A 23,065-nucleotide genomic window follows, 5' to 3' on the forward strand; every position below is an offset into this window, starting at 1 on the left:
GTGTGTCGTGTCGTGTGGGGTATCGAATGAAAGGGCTCCTTGGCAATATTCGAAGCTGATATTGTTTCTGATATTTCGTTAAACATAGCGAAGAAAGGGCTCAAAATGGATGTCCCAAAAGTGGACCTACCCAGCCGAAAAATTTAAAAAAAATCACAGTGATGCATCTATATGAAATCTAGGCCTCAAAATGCATCCCGTTCCGATATTTGCACAAATAAAGTTAATAATAGTATAGTACCTTGTTTTAGAAATTTACCGAAAAAGCCCCCTTTAATTTATCCCAGAAGTACAATATGACATCAGCGTAGGCGATAATATGACAGAATATTTTGTATTCTTAGCTATATATGAATGGAAAATCGTGCATAGAGAGTTTCTCACATAAGATGAACACAAAAGCTTTATACCCGAAGCGCCCAGCTACCCATATCCCGACTTGTTTCCATTGTTGAGCACGTTTTTTCCGCCTAAAATATTGACAAAAGGGGCAAGAATGAAAGTGGCCACTTTATATTATATTTATATTTTAGTAAGATCAAAAATTGCTTTTTGAGTTATCTTGCCCACCAGCTTGAAAAATACTGTTTTGAAGGAAAACACACTTAAAGTCTCGATAACGATTCATTCAGCGATTCTGTCCCATACTGTAATTCTTCAGGTTCCTCGTAAAGGTCGGCACATCTTTGTAAACTAATTGTATACATATATGTATATAGATATATTGGTGGATATACCAGCTAATCGTCCAAAAACGAATCAGAATGTGAGAGATTATGGGAACATCGGTACTCTCTTTTTAGTAGAAGAAATTATTTCAAATTTCAATTTAAAAATACCAACATAGTTGGATGAAAAAAACATTCTAAGTTTCCTTATTAGAATCGATTCGATGTCTGTCTGTCTGTCAGATCCAATTTACTCGGAAATGGCTAAACCAATTGTCACGAAATTTGGTGAGGACGTGTGTTCTGTGAATCCCTTTACATACAACGGGTGGCATCATTTTGCATTGAGTTTAAGGGGGAGGAGGAGGTCTTCCTATACATGTGAAAGGGGGTCAATGTTTTTTTCGCAAAATATGGTCGTGTGGGATATCAGCTTTTTTGTAACTAATGATATTTTGATACCGGGTGAAACATAGGGGAGTGACGGGTCAAAATGTGTGCCGCCAAAAAGTGTAACAAGTCTTCTCTTCAGAACCGATCTAACCGAAAAATCTGAAAAAAAATCACAATGGTGCATCCATACGAAATCTAGACCACAAAATACATCCCATATCGCTATCTGCTTAAATAAAGTTAATAATAGTATACTACCATATCAACCCTAAGTTCATCCTAGAAGTACAAAACTGGGTACGGTTATAAATAATAATATACTGCATGATTTTGGAAGTTTGAGAAAAATCCAACTATTATTAACAAAGTTATAGAAGGTCAAAATTGTGTATGTGTTTGCCGTCATCACCATATCACCACACCATATATTATCATACATACATACATACTTTGAAAACGTGAATAGGGAATTTCTCACACAAGATTAATTCAAACCTTTATATCCGAAGCGTTCAGCTTTCGGTATTTCGATTTATTTGTATCTGTTTTAAGCGAACTTGTGCACATTTGCTAAAAAATGCTTAGCACTGAAGAGAGGGAATTTCTCACACAATATGAACTCAAACCTTTTCGATTTATTTGTATCTGTTTTAAGCGAACATTTGCTAAAAAATGCTTAGCACTCATTGTGATGCCAGAAACTAACGCAAGTAGACTATTATCGATGCAGCATTTCCCAGAACAATTTAGTTGTGCAAATAATTCTTGAACAATAGTGCACAATTGAATTTTTAACTATGTATTTATAAGTGGAACTGTGATGCACCCAAAGCGCCTCACTTAAGGAAACACAAAACCTTTCATATTCAAGTGTCCAGCTTCCGGTTTCCCAACTTGTTTCAGTATTGTTTATATTTTTAGATAATTTCCACAGTTACTGGAAAATAGAAATATTTTTCATAAGAAAGAAAACGCTTACCTCTTCTTCATTGCTAGCAGTGTTCACGGAATCCATACTTTGTGATAGTCCTAAAGTTGGTAGAGGCATTTGATTTTCCATATTTTTAGCACTATTGGTATTGATGTTATGATTGCTACTGTTTGTAATAGCGTTATTATTATTGATTATGCTGAGGTTGTTGTTAATATTTGGACTGCTGTTTTTAGTGCTATTGCTTATAAGAGTTGATGATACGATTTGTTGAGTTTGCTGTTGCATTAACGTCCCCAAATTTGTTGTAACGGTATTTGATGGTGAAATACCTGTTGGTAGGGTCGCTTTTACCAGTTGCTGATGATGCTGATGTAGAGGATGATTCAAGGGATGTAATTGGATTTGTGGTGGAGCGGTTGTTGTTTGATGTACGGCAGCAGCTGTAAACTGTGTCACAGTTGGGCACTGTCGTTTTGGTGACAATACCTGTGGGGCACTCGCTGGCGTTTGCGGCAGCGTCGGCCTTCGTTTAATCGCGATTGACGAAATGGTGATAGGTTTTTATACACTATAAAGGATAATATTCAAATAAATCCTCCAGTTTTCGCAGTTTGATCTGTTGTTGTATCGTATAGATATGTTCGAAGTGCTAGCATCTATTCCTTAATGAATTTCGGTTTTCGATAATGTTTTATATGTCCTGCAAGGAAAATTTAGAGAGAAATATTTAGCATCAATGCCAAGTTTGACACTTTAAGGTGAAAATACTTTGTTAAAATTGAAGGTAATTATTTAGAAAAGCGATACTTTGATTTGGTCGATTTTTCATATGCTTTAGATATTACCATCAAAGCGATGATGCATTTTATTCCAATATATATGCCTTAAAAAAAGGTCTATATTTCCTGGATTTATCTGTTCTATTGACGAATCTTTTTTGAAAAATTTAATAATAATATTTTTTCGAAGTTGGGCAAGGCGGGTAATAACACGGAGTTTCACCTAAATCCCCAATGAGGTCACTAGGCGAGTGGTTTCTAAGCTGCCTCAAGTTACAAGTAAATTAATATAGATCTTCATCAATTTCTACATAAATTAATTTGCAGATCTAAACACGAAAGCTATAGAATGTATAAGGAGAATGCAAATGATGCATTTTAACGCCAAATTTTTAGTTTATTGACGTATCTCAGCTTGATTTGTGAGGTCATATATCATGAGCGCGCTTTTCAGCGCCTTTGAATCTGAATTAATCCGGATAACTCAGTGGTTAGAGCACAAGACTGTCGTACGGAAGGTCGGGGTTCAAATCTCACTGCTGGCAGTGTGATTTGTATCGTGAATTGACGTCGGATACCAGTCGACTCAGCTGTGAGTGAGTACTCGAATCAAATCAGGGTAATAATATCGAGTGAGCGCATTCTGATCACATTGCCGCCTATAGAGTACTGCAAACCTGTAGTGTACCGCTACGGTTTTGAATGAAGTGTTCTAACAGATTTCAAGGCCCAGATTCAATTGGATTGTTGAGCCTACGATTATTATTATTATTATTGAATCTGAATTAAATTTAAAATGCCTATAGTTAAAAAATAATAGCTATTTTTCAAAAACTGGTTATATTACATAGAGTTCCATTTTCACTGAAAACAAAAACATACAAAGTGGGGATTCTATCATGTTGAAATGCATTCTACATCTTCAATTGTAGCAAACATACGCTATGTGGCGGTTTGACATTATTGAGGCAAATGTATGATATATTCTGCATAATAAAGACTACATATTGAACACACAGTCCGTCAGACAATTAGGATTCTTCGGACCATAATGCATGTTTTAAGGAAAATAGGGGTTGGGGGTGGACCCCTAGAACGTATTTAGGGCTTTATGTATTTTCGTCGGGCTAACCTTATCTCTGAAATCACAACTTTCTACATGCAACACCTTTCAACAAGTTAAACACTAAACTTTAAATGGTGTTGAATCAGCATACCAATGAGGGTGTATTAAGTAATTCTGGTAAGTATAATACATTTGCTTATACACATATGCATGCGAATATGCCCACATTTGTGTATTTTATCATATCATAATTTTTGCTTCCTTACATTGCTGAAATGTATACGCTACCAAGTTGCATCATAGTGACGTTTTCTACATATTTCGTTAATTTACATATAAAAAGATTTCCCTACAACACTCTATGAGCAACGAATTTTCATATGTATGCCCATAAGAATGGGATGCAATTTGAGGAAAATACTTTCACTCAGATATGAAAAATGAAATTTTTTAACCCAAATTCAATCATGTTTTTCTGAATTGAATAGGGGGATGTGATAGCACTATTGGTGATACGAACATAACGGTTTCACGAGCCTGATAGTTATGAGATAGGAAATCATTTCCAATGCTGTTGACAGCAACTTTGTTAACTTATATGAACATAAGAATGAGGAACTCAAATAACAACACATAGGTATATCTATATTTTCGAAAATGGATGAAATATGATATATTTTTATCTTATTGCGATGTGAAATGAAATAGTTTTTTTTTATAAATTTTTTCTAATATTAAGTTTGTGAAAATAGAATTAGCAACAATGGAATTACCAGAATTCCACATTTTGATATTGGCGTCAGTTACATGAACCCAGAATTCATACGCTGAATGAATAATGAAATAACAATAGTTTCTGAGCTTTTGCAAATACTTGGAGTATAAAAGCAAATATGAGAGAACCTAAGATGATTTGGCGAGTCTTAGATGATTTGGAGATCATGCTACTACGATTCTCACATGGGCAGTTTTTATTCAACTTTGAGAGGGAAGTAATTTGACATTATTCAGATATTCCATCCACCCAAGCATCGAGATGCCATCCACAATAACTTGATTGTTGGAATCTGCTGAATACTTAATGGATGCATATATTTCACAAGAAAGTGTTAGAAAAGTATATAACTGAATTTCAAATTTTCAATTAATGAAATGTATGACTACCTATAACACGGACACTCATACCTATGCACATGAGTCTAACTGTACCAAATAAATAATGACTAATGCTAGACAAACGTTCTTATTCAGAATTTTATTTTATACAGAAATTAACCACGGAACGTTTCTTCTGTAAGCCCAAATGAAAGATAATTGAACTCATTAAGCCTCTACCATGAACTGGCAGCTTTAAATCACTTGCAGCCTCGAGTTGGTAAATTAAAGAAACCTTCTAGAACCGCACAGTACAATTTTAGTTGTTTGTAGAAAAAGAAGTCAAAAAGAACAGGCGCTCATCACTTATCTTGTTCTACTGCCGTAAGTTTTGAAGGCAAATCTAAAATGAAAATCACAGAGCGGAACGAGACACAATATGTTTTCCATACAAGATGTTGCTGAAGATAAGTAGAGCTACAGTCTTAGAATATGCAGTTAAATAGAAAGTAACTGAATTACGTATCTGGCGAAAGAAGAAAATCAACGTCTGAAAGAAAATAAAACGATGTTTGAAGTTTTGAACTTCCACTTTTCGTACTGTGATAAGCTACCATGTTTAAATATAGGGAATAGTGAAGTACCTAACTCCAAGGGAATATATACAGCTATCTAGTAAGGCATTCTTTTGATATATACATAATTAATTATATGCAGTTATGTGCATATGCAGCGAATATGCTGAATATCATTTGAATAGTATTGAGACAATCACTAATTGAAATCACAGACACGCGTATATTTCTGTATGTATTCAATGCGAGTGCTATGGCTTTATGCGAGTGTACATGCTTGAGCTGCTTTCTGTAATGTATTTAAATTTCAGGAAGTCTCCTCTCGCGATTCGAATATGAATTGTGAATGAATATTGCAATTTGACAACTTTAGATGCAAGATCAAGCATTCTTTGAAAATGAACTCAAAGCCAGTAAATGCATACTTCCGATAATTTATTGATCACAACGACTACCTGGGGGAGTTTTTATATTAACTGTGGCAGGGAAGTCATTTTACGTTATTTATATATTCTATCCTTTCCCAAGCACCAGGATGATCCACAATAACATGATTGGTGCAAGTTGGTGAATTCTTAATTGATGCGTGTATTTGACAAGAAAATGTAAGAAAGGTATAAAGTACAACCACTACTACTAAATGTTGCCGAGAACTGAGCGATTTAAATATCCCGGACCAATGCTGCACATCAGCAAAGGGTGAATTGTGTTTAAAATTGCTTTACGCATCTGGGATGAAGTGGCATTACACAACTGGTGTTGTTTGTGATCGTCGCATCAAATCTCAAATCTAAAATTCGCTCCCTATGGTTCTGAGTCTCGTCACACGCACTATTGAAGTGGTGGTTAAAGACAATGAACGGCGCATCGCGGTAATGAAAGCAAAGATGCTGTGTTGAACCAGTTGTGTAACATGCCATGATCACCTTCAAAATGAGGGGGTTGAATTCATCGTGGAAAAATTGCGAGAGGGGCGTCGTCAATAGTATGGACACATAATTCGCTCTGATGAGAACTCACTAGCTAAGAGTTGGTGTCAGTGTCGAAGTCAATAGAAAACGACCAAAAGGCGGACCGTTTCCCTAGATGTTATCGCCACCAACTTACCAGGAAAACTTCAGACATTTCTATTACATTCTACTGAGCATACCTTTACAAAACCAGTTTTTTTTTTTTAATTATTTGGTGAATATTTCCAAAGATTTATATTTTTCGATTTTTCCTGATCTCATATTGCAAGGAGCCATATTTCAAGCATTTTCATTATATACATATTATCTTCGAAAATCAGTCATTATGTTGATTGCCATCCGTTAGACATTCGCCTATGGTTTTTGTTTTACATGTGTTCATAATCAATATTAATCTCACCATCTATTCATAAAATCGTATAAAATCTTATGCGGAAGAATTGGAATTTCGAAAAATAAGTCTTCAATTATTGGAAAATATTTTTAAAATTTAATTCAATATTCAGAAACAATAAACAATGCAGGCAATAAACGATAAATTTTATTTTCCGTTTTCTTCGTCCCTTATGTACATTTTATAACAAAGGGTACACAAAATGTAAATGTACGTATTGCTCAATATGACTTTCGCAGGTGCAGTACATATTACTTTAACAAGAACCTTTGACAAGTGTCGCGTTTCCTTCATTTCCTTCGGCTTCATTTAGGGGCTGCCTTCTTTTCATTTTTGTGCCCTGACTCTGTTCATATGTATGTAATGCACTTTGATAAGGGTCTTTTCGTGTTTATAGCATACATCTGTATGGTATACATATTTCGATAGATCTTATAAAAAATGAAACGTACTTGGAGGCCGCAATTAAAATGCACCTGAATATGTCCCTTGTTTTTACCAAAGGAAAATAGAAGTGCAGAAATTGGAACCGAACATGTTAGGAAAAAGATACTTTACGACGAAATAAAGAAATGTACAAGTGCAGAAATAAACACCAAGGTTCAGACTCATTTAATATGACGGAATCCATAATTTATGTTTAGGGAAAGTTATAAAATCTGAGTTGAATAAAAAAGTTAAGAATTAATAAGGAACAAATTCAATTTGATTGTTTTCTTTCATATCTCGACGATTGTCGAGTATTTACCGCATCACATTTAAGTACATACATCGGCACACTTATACCATAAGCGTAAGAGCGCTAATACTTTAAATGGAAAACTGTTTTAGTTTGGTCGCAACTTTACCAAAGATTTCAAATGCTTGCAATCCAACATCAATCCCGTGAAAAAGTCTTTGGGCAAATGTGGCGGCCTGAAGTACCCTTAAAATTCCTGACGGAAAAGTAAATGTTGTGAAGCAACTCGAAACTTTACATATATTGTGTTTATAATTCTAAGTACTTTGCATTCAGAGCGGTTTCTTCTTGGAATCACTTGATGTGTACCTGTACATTTTTCTGTTCAGTAGGACTATAATAAAAGCTGCTTTTGTTACAATTCAGACGAATATGTGGTAAAAGAGAGCCTTTTCCCATGAATATGCCTCTCACTTTGAAAGGAAACGAGAATGTAAGCATCATTTTCTTCCTCCAGGGATTACAGTCTTATGGCTGTTACGAATTTCTTTACGTTTCTGTATGCATCTACAATATGTAACAGATATGCTAGACGTATTTACAATTGCCAATTTACTCAAGGAAACAGACCAATATACGATTAGGTAATTAAAAGAAATAACTCAAGCATATGGATTTCAGTTGTGCATTTGCATCTTAACGCCAAAAGATCGATCACACTTCAATGTGCCTACGCCCCAATTTATATACATATAATGTATATTGTATATTGGAAAAGTTTACCCCGTCGTGGGAGATTTCAGTATACCGGTTGTTGCACTTGTATTTCGCATTCACGCCATTTAAAACACATCTGTCATCGCCACCCGGACCGGCTTTGTGACTAGTGAACATTATTAGTAATATAATGTTATGCATAGTTAGGTTAAAAGTAGGACCGTAGTTAGGAAAGGACATCCTTCTGCTTCTATCAGCGCGATACAGATACATACGGTGGCTTATTATGTTCAAATTTGAAATTTTTTAAGTTCATCTTTACCTTAAATTTTTTAATTTTCCAGTACTTTTCAATAGAAATTGAAATGAAGCTAATATTTGGCAATTATTCGACAAAATTATCGGAAAATTAAACTCTTAACATTTCGCTATCTGTGGTCACTTCGTGAAATAGGTCAAAATATCCAGAAAATTCCAAAAACAAAATAGTGGTTTTGGTGAATGCAGCCTATGACATCAAAAAACGTATAAAATAACCCTCAATTGGGCATTAAGTAAAATATTCGTTGCGGAAGTTGACAGTTTAAAAATAACTCGACGTCATTCGCAATTCACATAAAAGTCGATTTAAAGACGCCACAGCTGGACAGGTTTACTTCTAGAGCAGAAGCAAAGTATTGTGGGTAGCGAAGTTTCATAGTCGCCCGACCAGAATGAAACCGTTCATCTACGAAAATGTTCGAGAAAACAGACCGCACTATCACAATCTTTGACTTTTCGTTTTCAGTTTTCTGGTCCGGCAAAAGTGAAATCTAGGTTTAGTTGATAAGCCAATACGAAGCTTAAAACTCACGACATACATGCGACCCTCAAGTCAAATGTCGAGAATCAGTTAGGGCTTCAAAACGACCAGAGCGAATAGATGGGTATTTATTGTCTACAACATAAGCCAGTCGGAAAACCGGAAGCTGGACACTTCAGATATGATAGGTTTTGTGTATTTTTTATATAAAGACATTTGAGTGGGTGAGAGTATCCATTTTCGGGTGATATTGACATGCATAGTCTTGAATTTGTAAAGAAACGACAACTTTGACCTATTATAACTTTGTTAGTAATAGTGCCATTTCCACCAAACTTAGTAGGATCATGCTCTGTGTTATGCCATAGAAGGGACGATTGAAGTAGCTGCTGCCGGCTAATTTCCATTTCTATACCTACTGTGGCGCGCTCCATTCTTTGTGCTGTCACTTTCAAATATTTTGAATGTCAATTTGAGGTTTTATATATGGTTCCCATTTACCTCTGCTGGGGTATAACGCGTCAACCACACCTACGCACCATCTCTCGCGGTTACCTGAAATGCCCTTCAGCTCCCCTGATAACTTCTCGAAATACCCACACTTCAAATATGTTGCAGCGTGCAGTGCCGTCTAGACTACGTGAGTCCGGATGCTGGGCAGCGAAGTCCTACGGCCACAACAACATCCTAGATGAAATACCTCAAGAAATCTGGGCATCCCTCACGGACTATGTCACACGCAAGCTGAATTTCACGAGAAACTTTTCTGTGGACCTTCCAACCAGGGCAAAGTGGAAGACCGGCGGCGTGTTGCAAGACTATGACACGGTATTCTTTACGGACGGATCAAAGATGACCTATGAAGTCGGCGCGGGGGTTTTCTCGAATACACATGGTGTATCCAAATCGTATGGTCTCCCAGGTTTCACCAGTGTATTCCAGGCGGAAGTACTGGCGATATTGGAAGTCTGTCGATGGCTGGAGCGTGATTCGAGCCCCAAGCGTAACATAGCCATTCTGACCGACAGCCAAGCGGCCATCAAGGCCTTGTACTCAACGACGACATCTTTCCGGCTGGTGGGGCAGTGCAGAGACGCGCTCAACCATCTGGGCGGCACGCTCAAGGTCACTCTTCTCTGGGTTCCCGGGCATAGGAACATAGAGGGGAATGAGCGGGCTGACGGATTGGCCAGGCAAGGCTCTGCTCTTGGCAGTCCCTCGGCGAATACAGTCGGTGTTCCGCTGGCGGCTGTCGGGGGCCGAGTCTACTCGCACTACCTAGCAGCCGCGGGCCTGAGATGGCAAAGGCTTACAAGCTGTGCCAAGTCAAGGAGAGCTCAGGAGAGCTCACGAGAGCTCCTGTGCCAGACGCGTGCAAATGCATTCAAGATTACGGCGATCTGCACGGGGCACTGGCCCATAGCGGACCATGCCGCCAAGCTCGGCTTACCCTACAACACACATTGCCGAAGCTGCGAAGAAGGAAGGGAAACCCTCATGAACTTTCTCTGCGATTGCCCAGCTCTGGCTCGAGTCAGGCTGCGGACACTGGGTAAACCATTCTTTGGGGACCTCAGCGAGATTTCTAGCTGCAGGGTCGGAGAGCTGCTTTCCTTCGTGAATGCTACGGGCTAGCTCTGAAGATCTGAGCCGGCTGGACTCTGCTTCCCTGTTCCCATAACAACAGTCACGGTCTTAGGAGTTTGTGGCATCAAAACGGCGTACCAAAGCGCTAATTGGGCTCCTCGGAGCGGCCACTGATACCTACCTACCCTACCCACACTTCTCCGCAATGCAATTGTCGCCCCTCCTTAATGTGTGACCAATCCACTGCCACTGCCAATTTTTTTTTAACTCGAGTAGTCAGTGGAAACATAGTAATCAAGGATGCTAAGCCAATTTATAACGAGGCTTTGACGGTATCTTTTAGCGTAAATTATGCTGAGATTCTCCCAGATACCAGAACAAATATTACTTCGGCAATCTGATCTAGTTATGTCTACCATGATTATTCATTTCCAAAATGAACATCTATGGGTATGCAACGAAAGTATGCAGAAGAATGTCATTTCAACAAAAGGGTCGTAGAGAAAGAAAGGGTATTGGTCACGTTATGCAAGCACACCTTGGAAATAGAACACCAAGGGCGCATAAATGCGTTTCGGGTATCATTGGGAACTACCATCTCTCCAATCATGGAAATTCTCGAGGTTGCTATTAAGTTGCATGATCTGTGGCAAATGAATTGTAATTTGGTTGGTAACCAGGTTGCTTTGTCTACGTCACCCTTAATTCCGCTCTGTCTTTGGCATTTGATCCATTGTCCCCCTTCTGCATGAAAACAAATACTGATTCCAAGCCAAACATGGTTTATTGTTGAAATTTACATTGAGCGGTTTAAAAATAAATTGACATCATTAAATTGTGTTCCGGAAAACAAAAAACGAAAACCAACTTCATTGCTATTGCCATGCAATTTTGTAACCAACAACAGTAGTCAAGATTATCGAGATTTCGAACAAAAATCTTCAATATCGCAAAATTATATTGTGAGAAAAAGAAATTATGGTTAAATATATGCATAATGCATTTACACTATCCCACTTCCTTCTTTTTGCTTTCTCTTGTAATGAGTAATAAAATAAAGATGTTAAAAAATTCGCTTCGTTATACAATGTTTTAAAACAATGGCAGCACACAATCTTCATTTTTAAAACTATGTCCAAACATTAATTTTTAAAACTATATCAAATTGGAAGTTTTATCTATGCATGAGGGGAACATAGAAGAGTTGGTGCCATTGAAATTTCTTGCTTGTTCAGCAACAGTTCACAGGGGATTAAAAAAACAGCGAGTTGGACATGGAACAATGGCAGTATCTGCTGGAATCCCCATAGACATTCATTATTGTCGATGTGGGTTGAGCAAAATAGAAATGAATGATAATTACCGAGAGTAGTAATTTGTGATCCAAAAAGGCTTCCAAGTCTGTTCTTGTGTGCGCAGCAGCTTTTTCTTAAAGATAAATTTACTACTTGTTTGCTATCTTATTTCGCTGGCTGGTCTCGCTTAATGATGCTGTGTTTTCGCAGTACAATTCTGCTTTTATCGCGTTTTCTAGGCAACAGAGCTAAAGACGGCCGTATCACATGGAATTCTATTGCTTTGCACAGATGCACGATCGCATTAAGGCTAACACTAGACTGTAAAAGGCAGCTTACGAACGAATGCGAGTACGTTTTTCGCGAAACTCATTTATTATCGACAGTCGCACTAATATTTTAGTTTTCTTTGTTTTTCACTGATGTGGTGGGTTGCAGTGTGCCACGTTCGAGTTGTACATTAGAACTTATATGCTTCCGATTCGGTTCGGAAGGAACGATTGAAACCGCAATCAGATACTAGCCATGACGACCGATAGGCGTTTCAGTGGCTGGTAAGCACTCCCAACACGAAGGCAAACGCGGCGGAAATGAAAAAACTTGGTCGGGAAATCTTTCAAAGGATCTTACAGAACTATGAAGTATTCCATCATAGGGTTACTATAAACAACTAGACGAGCGCAACCCCGAAAAGAAACCGAAGTGGAGCAGTCACACTTACGGCTTTTATCACGTTCCTTGCAAGTGAAACAATCACTTTCATTACGGACACGACCAGGTAAGGTCTCTGTTACGAGTACGTGTCCTGGTGGCAAGTGCCGCAATCTAGTATTCTTCGACCACTCGACCTCCAGAACCCCAGAACACTATGTAACACACGCACAAACTCAACTCTCAACGTCTCGCAATCGACTGACTTCGACGATATACTTGGCAGCAACTTGGCTTTCGGATGTACACGGCAGTGAATGGGGCCGTGCCGAGGGGATAAATCTACTTACGGCGGGGAGTGGATCGAAGGGCACTTCGTCGTGTACACAATTCTCGTGTAATTACCTCGATCCAAAGCAACCGAATTCAAGCAAGGTTTGTGCAGTTGCACTCAGTTTCGATACTCTTAAAGTTCTCTCTAGCAAAGAATCGATCGGAGGAGTTGCGAGTTGGCTGTGGCGCAAGTTCTGTGAGAGTTCAGCACTTGTTCTCACTCCGTGCCCGTATGGTGGTTGCATCCACAGTGGAAAAGGAAAGCCAACAAGGAGTAGTAATCGAATTGGAAATGAACACAACCACTATCTAACGACGTGTACGTACGTAGGTTTGCAGCTGATATAATATATGGGCAAAAAGGACCTACACAACACACGTGAGTAAGTATGTATGCAAACATAAATAATATAGTCCGGGGAATCAGAAATTGAATTGTTGAGAAAGTGGACTATATTCTAAAATATTTTATAGTTCCCATTTTCTAGCAGGGTCACGTTGGGTAGGTTTTTTGCCAAATGCCATACTTCATTCCTCATTTTGTTTCGCGTTAATTAAATGACTCTAGAAAACTTGAAGGTTTATAATTGCAATGACAATAACCAACTGACAAAATTTTCATACCCCTGCACAGTAGATAATATAATTTATATAGATCTTCGTAAATATTGTTGAATATTCGAATTGTGTGCGCATATAATAGTTCTGCACGCTACGTACAAGCATACGTGCATACGTATATACGTGCAGGAGCGAGGTGGGAAGATGCATTTTCTGTGTATGCACAGGTGTAGCGTCCAATTAGCTGTCTGCGGAATGCATCTTCCGGAAAATGATCTTTATCATTTTTCCACCTTTGTGGAGTTTTTCAAAACCAAATTTTCTTCGTTCATTCCTTCAATATATATAATATTATAATACAGTGGACTCCCGATAATCCGTACATCGACACCTCGTATTTCCGTACAAATTTGCCGGTCCCCAGAGTTAATTTTCTTTTTTTAGTCTCCCGATAATTGGTAACCCAGATATTTCGTACCAAATCGGTAGTCCCCTGACGATACGAATTATCAGGATTCTATTGTAATAGTAATAATCAGTGGCGCAAGGAGGAGAAGGCGATAATGTGGTCAGCACTTCGTTCGCCCGGATTTGTTACCCTGGCTTTGCAAGGTAGTCATTTACGGTTGAGTCAACTGATACCTGACATGCAGCCTCGGAGAAAATCCTTCTGCTCTTCTACCACAGCGGGATTTGAGTCATGACTTTTCAATGTGGACATACATTATGGCAAAAGAAAGAAGAGATGCGGAGGACAGGGATCGGTTTCCTAGAGAAGAGCCGCTACACCATATACTATAGCGGTCATCCAGTAAACCATGTGCTCGGAGTAGGTTTCTTAGTCAGCCAAAAAATGAAATCTGCTGTTATCGACTTTGAAAACATAAGCGAACGGCTATGCACTCTGCGCTTGCGAGGCAAGTTTAGAAATATAAGCCTCATTAACGTTCACGCCCCTACAGAGGAGATTGCAGAGTCGGAGAAGCATACCTTCTACGAGGCAGTAGAACGAATCCTCGAAGCCTGTCCCAGATATGATATTAAAATCATACTTGGGGATTTTAACAGCCAAGTAGGGAAGGAGCCCGTATTCAGGCGATACGTTGGCTCCCATAGCTTACACGAAAAAACTAATGATAACGAACTGCGGATTATTCAATTAGCAGGGTCACACGAAATGGTTGTTGGAAGTACCTGGTTTGTGCGGAAAGCGGTCCACAAACATACGTGGGCCTCTCCAGACGGGACCATTTTCAACCGAATTGACCACGTGTTGATCGAACGCTACCACCTCTCAGCCTTGATGAATGTCAGAACATATAGGTGGGCCAATATAGACTCGGATCACTATCTCGTTGGCATGGTGCTCCGAGCTCGAATAACAATACCACCCAGAATCCTCTCTGACAATCAGGCGAGAGTGAACACTGAAGCCATCCACAACACACTCCTCCGCGACAGCTATAAGAGGGAAATGGATACCGCAATAACCGCAGTCAACAGAGGACCTGGAGATGAAGCATCAACAAATGATCTTCACAATCACCTGAAGAACGTTATCATTGATACGGTCACAAACATACTTGGCCCCAGCCGCAAAAGGAGTCGGAACGGCTGGTTTGACGATGAAGAATAAGCTAGCAACGGAACGCAAGAATGCTGCATACCGAGCCATGTTGCATTCTCAAAGAACGCAGGCACGCGCAGAGACTTATCACGAACTCCATCGAGCGGAGAAGCGATTTCACAGACGGAAAAAGGAAACCTGGAAGAACCAACAAGTCTGTGAACTAGAAAAGTACAGGGAGCAACCGCACCAGTCGCGGAAGTTTTACCAACAAGTCAGCAGGATGAAGCCTTATACACCTCGATGCTCATCCTGCCGAGACAAAGCGGTAAATCTGATTTCCGACAGAATGGGCATATTAGAGCGATGGGTTGAGTACTTTGATGAGCTACTGAACAACCAGAACATCGACGGAAATTATAGAGGTATCACGTTGCTGAGTACCGTCTATAAGATATTTTCCGCTATCTTGCTAGGCCGGATAGCCCCACATGCCCAGAACATCATTGGCCCATACCATAGAGGCTTCACTACAGGCAAATCAGATCAGATCAGATTTTCTCTCTGCAGCAAGCGATGGAAAAACTATTGGAATATGGACATAAGTTGCATCATCTGTTCATCGACTTTAAAGCCGCCTATAATAGCATAACCAGGGTAAAACTGTACATAGCCATGAGAAAATTCGGTATCCCGACGAAATTGATAAGACTGATTAGGCTGACCCTGACCAATGTGCGAGGCCAGATAAAAGCAGCAGGATCACTCTCCAGACCATTCGACATCAACAACGGTCTACAACAAGGGGATGCCCTATCATGCGTTTTCTTTAACCTGGCCCTCTAGAATGTGATCCATGATGCTGAAGTAAATGCAAGAGGTACGATCCTTTTTAAGTCCACCCAACTACTGGCCTATGGTGACGATATCGACATAATGGGAAGAACGATCCGAGACGTACAAACTGCCTTCATCCAGATCGAGCATGCGGCGCGAGATCTTGGGCTGCACATCAATGAAGGCAAAACAAAATATATGGTGGCAACGTCAGCACCGAAGACGAAGCAACCAACAACATCAAACCGCACTGGTCAAACAGGAAGAATAAGGATAGGAGAATACAACTTTGAAACCGTTGATAATTTCTCCTATCTAGGGTCGAAAATGACAACCGATAACAGCTACGATGATGAAATCCGCGCACGGTTGTTGTCAGCCAACAGAGCCTATTTCAGCTTACAAAGACTGTTCCGCTCGAAACGTCTCACCATAGGGTCAAAGCTCTTACTGTACAAGACTATGATCTTGCCAGTCCTCATGTATTCCTCGGAAACTTGGGTTCTTAGCAAGAAAAATTGCGAACTCTTGGCCGCGTTTGAGGGAAGAATCCTCCGAAGAATTTTTGGCTCCCTACATGAGGATGGACTCCGGCTCAATAGGTTACGGTGGGCGGGTTACTTAATCTGCATGGATGAGGATGATCCCACCCGGAAACTCTATAAGGGCAATATCTATGGTAGAAAAAGAAGATGAGGCAGACCCTGCCTAAGATGGAGCGATGGCGTAGGTCAGGACGCCAGACAGCTTTTAGGGATATCGAATTGGTGGACCTCGGCGCAAAACCGGGATGTCTGGAGTTCCTTATTGAGGCAGGCCTAGACCGGATACCGGTTCTTGTGCCGTTGATGATGATGGAAAGGATGTTCTTCATGCACTCTGTGCAACCGGGGTTTAGGGTTTCAACCATACCCGGACCACGCCTGCCGAAATTTTATCGTATCCTAAATCTTTAATGTCCGGGTCTGTGTTTAGATCGATTGGCTTTCACAAAGCCGAAGTTTAAATCACACTGGTGACAGTAGGATTTGAACCCTGACTGAGTGTCGGATACCAGTCGACCCGGCTGTGAAGTACCTGAGCCAAATCAGGGCTTCACAATGCGCAATGCTAATCACATTAGCTGAGTTCCGTTTAGCGTTCAAGAGTCTTGCAAAACCCACGACAACGAGCGTGTTAAATTAACAGGTGCATTGTAAACAAAGGACAATAATCAGTACATTTTTGTTACCGTAATTATTATTTTTTCCTTATATCACATTCAGCTATTTACATCGCCGAGCTTTCTGTAGGCTCATGTCGATTCATATTATGTATCATAATTTCATTGACATTCGTGCAGCCGTTTCTGAGAAAAGTGTACTTCAAGTATCAAAAACACGATTTTCCAGGAGAGCCAATTTTCCGAAATTGATATTATGCGTCATCGAGTTTACTATTCACCCTCGGTATAGCCTTATAGCATTACCTTCACTTTAGGGTTGTTTTATGTGGTGTAATCAGGAAAAAATTTTTTAAACGTTTGCGGAAAAAGTTTTTTTTTCTCGTTTGTTGGTCTTTCACTTTTTATAAATTAAATAAATTGTTACACCTATCGACATGAAATTTGGTACGTTTGACCGTGAACACCCACGAATACAGTGAACGGTTCAGTCAGCGATGTCAAATTGATCTTGCCAGTGAAACAACACAAACCAGGCTTTCTTAATGAAACTTCAAAACCTGACAATGTAAGTACAATATAGTTATTAGATAAATGAGAACATTTCGCTTAATTGTGTAATCGTAGTCTTACACAGAACCAAGCTTACTGTTTTATATTTGTTATACAATAGATTTATGTTATAGAGGAGTAACAATAATAAGCTTTTTTGGAAACTACAATGAAATTTATACCCATAATCAAGAAATTGACTTGTAATATGTTTGCAAGTAATCATACATAGTCATTGGCGCTGCATTCTTTGACATCTAGAGCACATTGAAGGAAGCACAACGTGATCATCGCGTATGTATATTGCATAAACAGTCACATTAAATGCGAAGATGAAAACAAACTATTCCCTGGTAGGGGTACAAAACTGGTTTCCTGCAGTTTTGCATATAGGTGAATTCAGTCCACTATAAACTTGGTACATATGAAGCTGAAGCATCTGTGTTGCAAATAAAGTAATGCGAACTGCAGAAAATATACAATGTTGTACAATACATACCTATTCTATAATATGTATTTGATTTGAGAAAAGATAATTAGAATTAGAACGTTAACATTTAGTTTTATAAAGTATATTGAGATTTTTATGCAGTTGTTGCAAATATGATTGCAGTGGGAGCTTTTGATGGTGAAATAAAATTGTTCAACATTCTAGATCTGAGAATCTAATTACTTGTAGCTAATAAAACAATTCCAAAATTGATAAGTCTTCAACAAACTATTTGAATAATTTTAATGCATTTCACAAAGTTGAGTTTTCGCCAAAGTCACAGAGTCTCTCTCTTTAAAGTCACCTTTATCATCTAATTGATAAAATTTTAAAAGTTGCTGCATAAATTTAGTATTACACAGATTAAATACATATACTGATAAATGGCAATTGGAAGCACTTAGGGGCAATAACGGAAATTCAAGTAAACAATGAAATGTGCTTCAGCTCCCCCTAGGACTTCCCGAGATGGCCGCACTTTTCCTCTATTGACCATATACGGTGAGTGGCATACAGTTTCTAAAGGCAATGTAAAACGCCGTCCAGAAGAAAAAAATCTTAGGCACAAGCGTGTGGACAGGATGTTTGGTGAGGTTGCTAGCGTTTGCTGACGATCTGGCTCGTCCACACACTTGCCAAGCATCAACAAACAGTCGTAGCGCAAACGTGTGGACATGGTGTTTTGCTTGATATGAGTCCGTTCACTAGCACTTGGCGCCGATCCGATTGAGTGTCGGTTTTTTGAAGTCACAAGCCCAAGCGTGTGGCATGGTTGCAAGCACTTGTTGGCGATCTGACGCGGCCATACACTTGCCAACCATCAACAAACATTCGTAACGCAAACATTTAGGCAGGGTGTTTTGCTTGGGATGGGTCCGTTCGTTAGCACTTCCTGCCGATCCATTTTGCTTATCCATATACATGATAGGCACTAAACCACACTTCGATGCTGCTAGATGTTAAGGCCTATGATATGTACAGATAAGCTTTCCTAATAAATTCGCAAGTCCGGAAACATTGAGTGCCGCACGCATGTTTCTTGGACACGGCTATAGCGATTGATATCAAATTTGTTGGAACATGGAAAACGAGGTTGCAAATTTTTTTTCACCAAATATAGTCATGAAAGGTCTCGGTTACTTCCTAAGCTGGTCTTAGTTTGGACATTTGTTGGGAAGTTGAGCAGTGCGGAGGACTCTCAGAAAATATCCAACTGAAAAATCTGAAAAAAATCGAGAGGCTGCCACTATATGTTGCCCAGCCTAAAGTTAATAATAGTATATTACTATAATTTAAGTTCATCCTAGAATCATACAGCAATTTAGCCTATAACATGACCATGAGCATGATTCTGCCAAATTTGGTGTAAATCGCACTATTAAAGTTATAATGGGTCAAAGCTGTCGATTCTGTGCAAATTCAAGACCATGAATGTCAGTACATGATAGAAAGAGCATTTTCTCACATAGTATATGCATATATTTTGTGCTAGGTACTGATGGGACAAATGTGCACTCAAATGTTCAATAAGAAATACGCAAAATCTTTCATGCCTGAAGCATCAAGCTTCCGGTTTCCCGACTTGTTTAATATTGAAAACTAAATGACATGGAGTGAATGCAGAGTTTTTCTGCCAAGTGTATATATACATCTGCATGTTCGTCACGACTAGAAACTGAAGCGAATAATGTATTTCTTGTATCGCATCTGATTAAATGTTTGTTTATTATTTTCAGTATGCGCGAATATACCAAACTATAATTTGATTAATAGAGAGTCGTACGGTATATATCGTGCAATTTATGAACATATTTTACATTTTTCACACAAACACTCTCCAAAATACAATAATTGAGAATCACAATCATAGAGATGCTAATGTAAAATATGTGTTTTACGATTCCGGTAGTATTTTAATTTTCAGCTATAATACATTAATGTTTCATTATATTAAGGTTTCTCCATATGCCCACCCCAGTATATTTGTAGGTAAATTTGCATATGTGTTCAAATAAATCCACTAGAAAAAGTAAGCCAGTTTTTTCACAGGTCTATAGTATTTTCTTTCCAGTTATTAAATTTCCGCAGAAGTGGCTGAGTCATCAGAGGGATTTTTTACGGACAACACATTACTTGAACTTGGGGTCAAGCGACTCAATTGAAGACTTCAATATTACGCGCTCCAGAGTGGGAAGTTAAAGCGACCATATATCAAGACTTCTTTATGATGGGACGCCAACGGGATGACCTTAGGCTAATCATTCATAGATATGGTGTGAAGCTATTGCTAATATCGTTTTATGAACGTTTTAAAAATGCGTGGAATACAAAAAATTAGAAAAGTAGCTTCAGCAGTCTCGTTAAATTCCTCATACATGCATATGTACATAACAATGGCTGAGAGAAGAGACTGGGCAAGGCACACACTTTGATCGGATGGTGTTTTCGAATCATTTCACTGCTCTGGGCAATTTACGGGAGAAAAATATTCGTTTCTGGCTGCAACAGTTAGAACACCTGTCTCAAATAGTCTTTGCACATGTTGCGCACGCCTGTTAGGCAGTTAAGTGACTCCGTGAGGGTACAGATCAGGTGTGTGTAAAATGCCTTCCAAGGATTCTTTCTTTCTCTCAAACACGAAGGTTGAAATGAAGAAGCTATGCGTAGGATTCTTTGCCTTGGCATGGGAAAATCTGTTTGAAATAAGCAGTTTGGGAAATTTAATTTTGCAAAAGTAACTTTTATGATTGAATTGCTGTGAAATATCGCGATTTCCCAGACCTGGAGTTTTCTTGAGGGGAAATGAAAACTTTATCAATATTAGAAATTAAATTGAATTTGTTATTTCATAGGGGATCGCATTACTTTATCTTTGGGTCCGGATTTTCACTCTACGACCCTGTCCGGGGCCTTACACCTATTCCCTAACTGTTATGGCCATGATCGCGGATCGAAACCGGAGAACGAAATTGAGATTACGAAGCTCAGGGCCGATCGCACTGTTGAATGATTAAGTGTTCTACATTTGTAATGCTTCAGGTATGAAAGGCTTTGTGTATTCCTTATGTAAGAAAATGTGGGTGCACGACGGTTTTCTTGGCCAAAGTAGTTTCTAGTATATCCATCTCCCTCTCGGGCACCACCTTGTCGTGGTGGTGGAGCCTCTAGTAGTTTACTACTACACTAAGGTTGTCCAAAAACATGAATAAGGAAGCTAAGGAGTTTAACTCTCCAACTGGTAAGAAGCCACGGACTTCGAATCAACCCGCGATCATGAGCAATCAGGTCGCGACCGAAGCGCGGATTTTGGAGGCATCACCAAACGCATGTCCCCTACGGAGAAATCTGTCGAAGGCATGCATTCCGACTCAATGGAAAACTTGGATCTAGTGCCTGCGGCGAAGACAGCTAAAGAGGAAAGTAGTGCAACTCTCAGCTTGGGAGCAACTGGAAATCCGACTGCGGCTGGCCCGTCTGCGTTACTACAATCCAAATCTACCCGTAAGCGGAAGAGGAAGGGTAGGAGGGTAGAGTACAGGCCGAATCTTGTCTACCAGAATACAGTGCATACACTGGCAAAACCCCCGTATGGGGGCCCGCACTGGCGAAGGGACTACAGAGGAAATCCTACATGCGGGTAACTTCTCCCGCTGTATTTACGGAATAGGCGGAAGACAGGGAACTTAGAGACATGAACGAAACTGACTTGATGCCAGTTTGTTTGATCGGATTTGTGCAAACCGGACAAAGCAACTCAGTGACGGTGTTAAGTGGAAAACAGACGAATGCTCTGCGGGATGAGATGAGACCTTTCATGGATGCGGACATAAGAACTGCTGTACCTCCAATTGTGAATATTCTCAGAAAATTCAAACGCGAGGGGACTTGGTGTAAGGGAAACCCGGTCATATGCCGACCATGGCATACGCTTCTAACTGTTTTCTATTGCACATTAAACTAAATTTATGTCGAAAAACGTAAAGATTGGTCAAATTAACCTATAGCGTGCCAAAGTTTCCTCCTATCTACTGATAGCGGGGCTGACAAAAATGCAAGACAACCCCTACATTATTCTGGTGCAAGAGCGATGGGCTCGATTTAATAGAATCTGTGGCATTGAATCAGTAAAAGAGAGCCAGGATATTTTACGATTAAAGAGCCATAAGACCGAGAGCTTGTGCCCTGATATCAAGATGGTTGGAGCCAACCATGCTTAGACAGTTCTGTTCCCAGGTCCTAACTATACAATACCACATTAATGGCGAGAGGAAAAACATCATAGTTGCCTCTGTTTATCATATTTACTCGACAATTACGTTTGTCCTCCATCGGCACAAGAATTAAGAGATCTGGCAGCGTGTGCATAATCATGTTGTCTCGAACTCTTAATAGATTGCGTTGCGAACACTCAATATATTTGTTGGACCAGTAGCAAATGCAACCCCAAAGGAGAGAACCTATTTGACTTCATCACTTCAGGTGGTCTCATGACTGCAAACAATGGTGTGCTAGAGTTCATTACAGACTGGCGGGTGCTAGACGAAGTCTCACTGTCAGATCACCGATACCTAGAATTCAATCTGACTATTGCGGGCGAACAGTCTGTAATACAAAGATGGGACCCTAGGAAAATGTATTGGGTAATATTTAATGCACTTCTTGGCAATAATGTGCAGCTCCCTAGGCGACTGAGCAATAAAAATGAACGCTGGTTAAACTTCCGGAACTCACAGCGTGAATATGAAAGGCCCGTTAGATGTTCGAAACGACGCTCCTTTAGAGCGTACTGTGAGGAACATGAAAGCGAAAGAGAGACTTCAAGGCTGTACAGAGTCCTTAAAAGGGATGAGTCGGCCAAGTTGGACTCTCTTAGAAAACCCGATTTAACTTACATGACCTCCAGATTGAAATCAGTACAGACCCTCTTTGACGTATAACATCCGGGCGAACTGATGAG

At 39.6% G+C, this 23,065-nt stretch overlaps 1 protein-coding gene across 4 annotated transcripts in view; it reads right to left on the reverse strand.

Annotated features, from left to right (window-relative positions):
• The window catches only part of LOC119658723 (protein couch potato), a 57,007-nt gene that overhangs the window by 28,920 nt on the left and 5,022 nt on the right, over positions 1-23,065 (reverse strand). Inside the window, exons 1-2 of one of the 4 annotated variants that reach the window (XM_038066379.1) lie at positions 12,024-12,905; positions 2,041-2,695 (exon numbers count right to left, since the gene is read on the reverse strand). In XM_038066379.1, the coding sequence (XP_037922307.1) occupies positions 2,041-2,280 (240 nt within the window). In that variant the 5' untranslated portion in view covers positions 2,281-2,695; positions 12,024-12,905. Of the gene's footprint in view, positions 1-2,040; positions 2,696-12,023; positions 12,906-23,065 lie in introns of those variants that run through there. The other 3 variants (XM_038066378.1, XM_038066376.1, XM_038066377.1) reach the window with 3 other exon arrangements.

Source organism: Hermetia illucens, chromosome 6 (genome assembly GCF_905115235.1).
Source record: "Hermetia illucens chromosome 6, iHerIll2.2.curated.20191125, whole genome shotgun sequence".
Taxonomy (NCBI): Eukaryota; Metazoa; Arthropoda; class Insecta; order Diptera; family Stratiomyidae; genus Hermetia; species Hermetia illucens.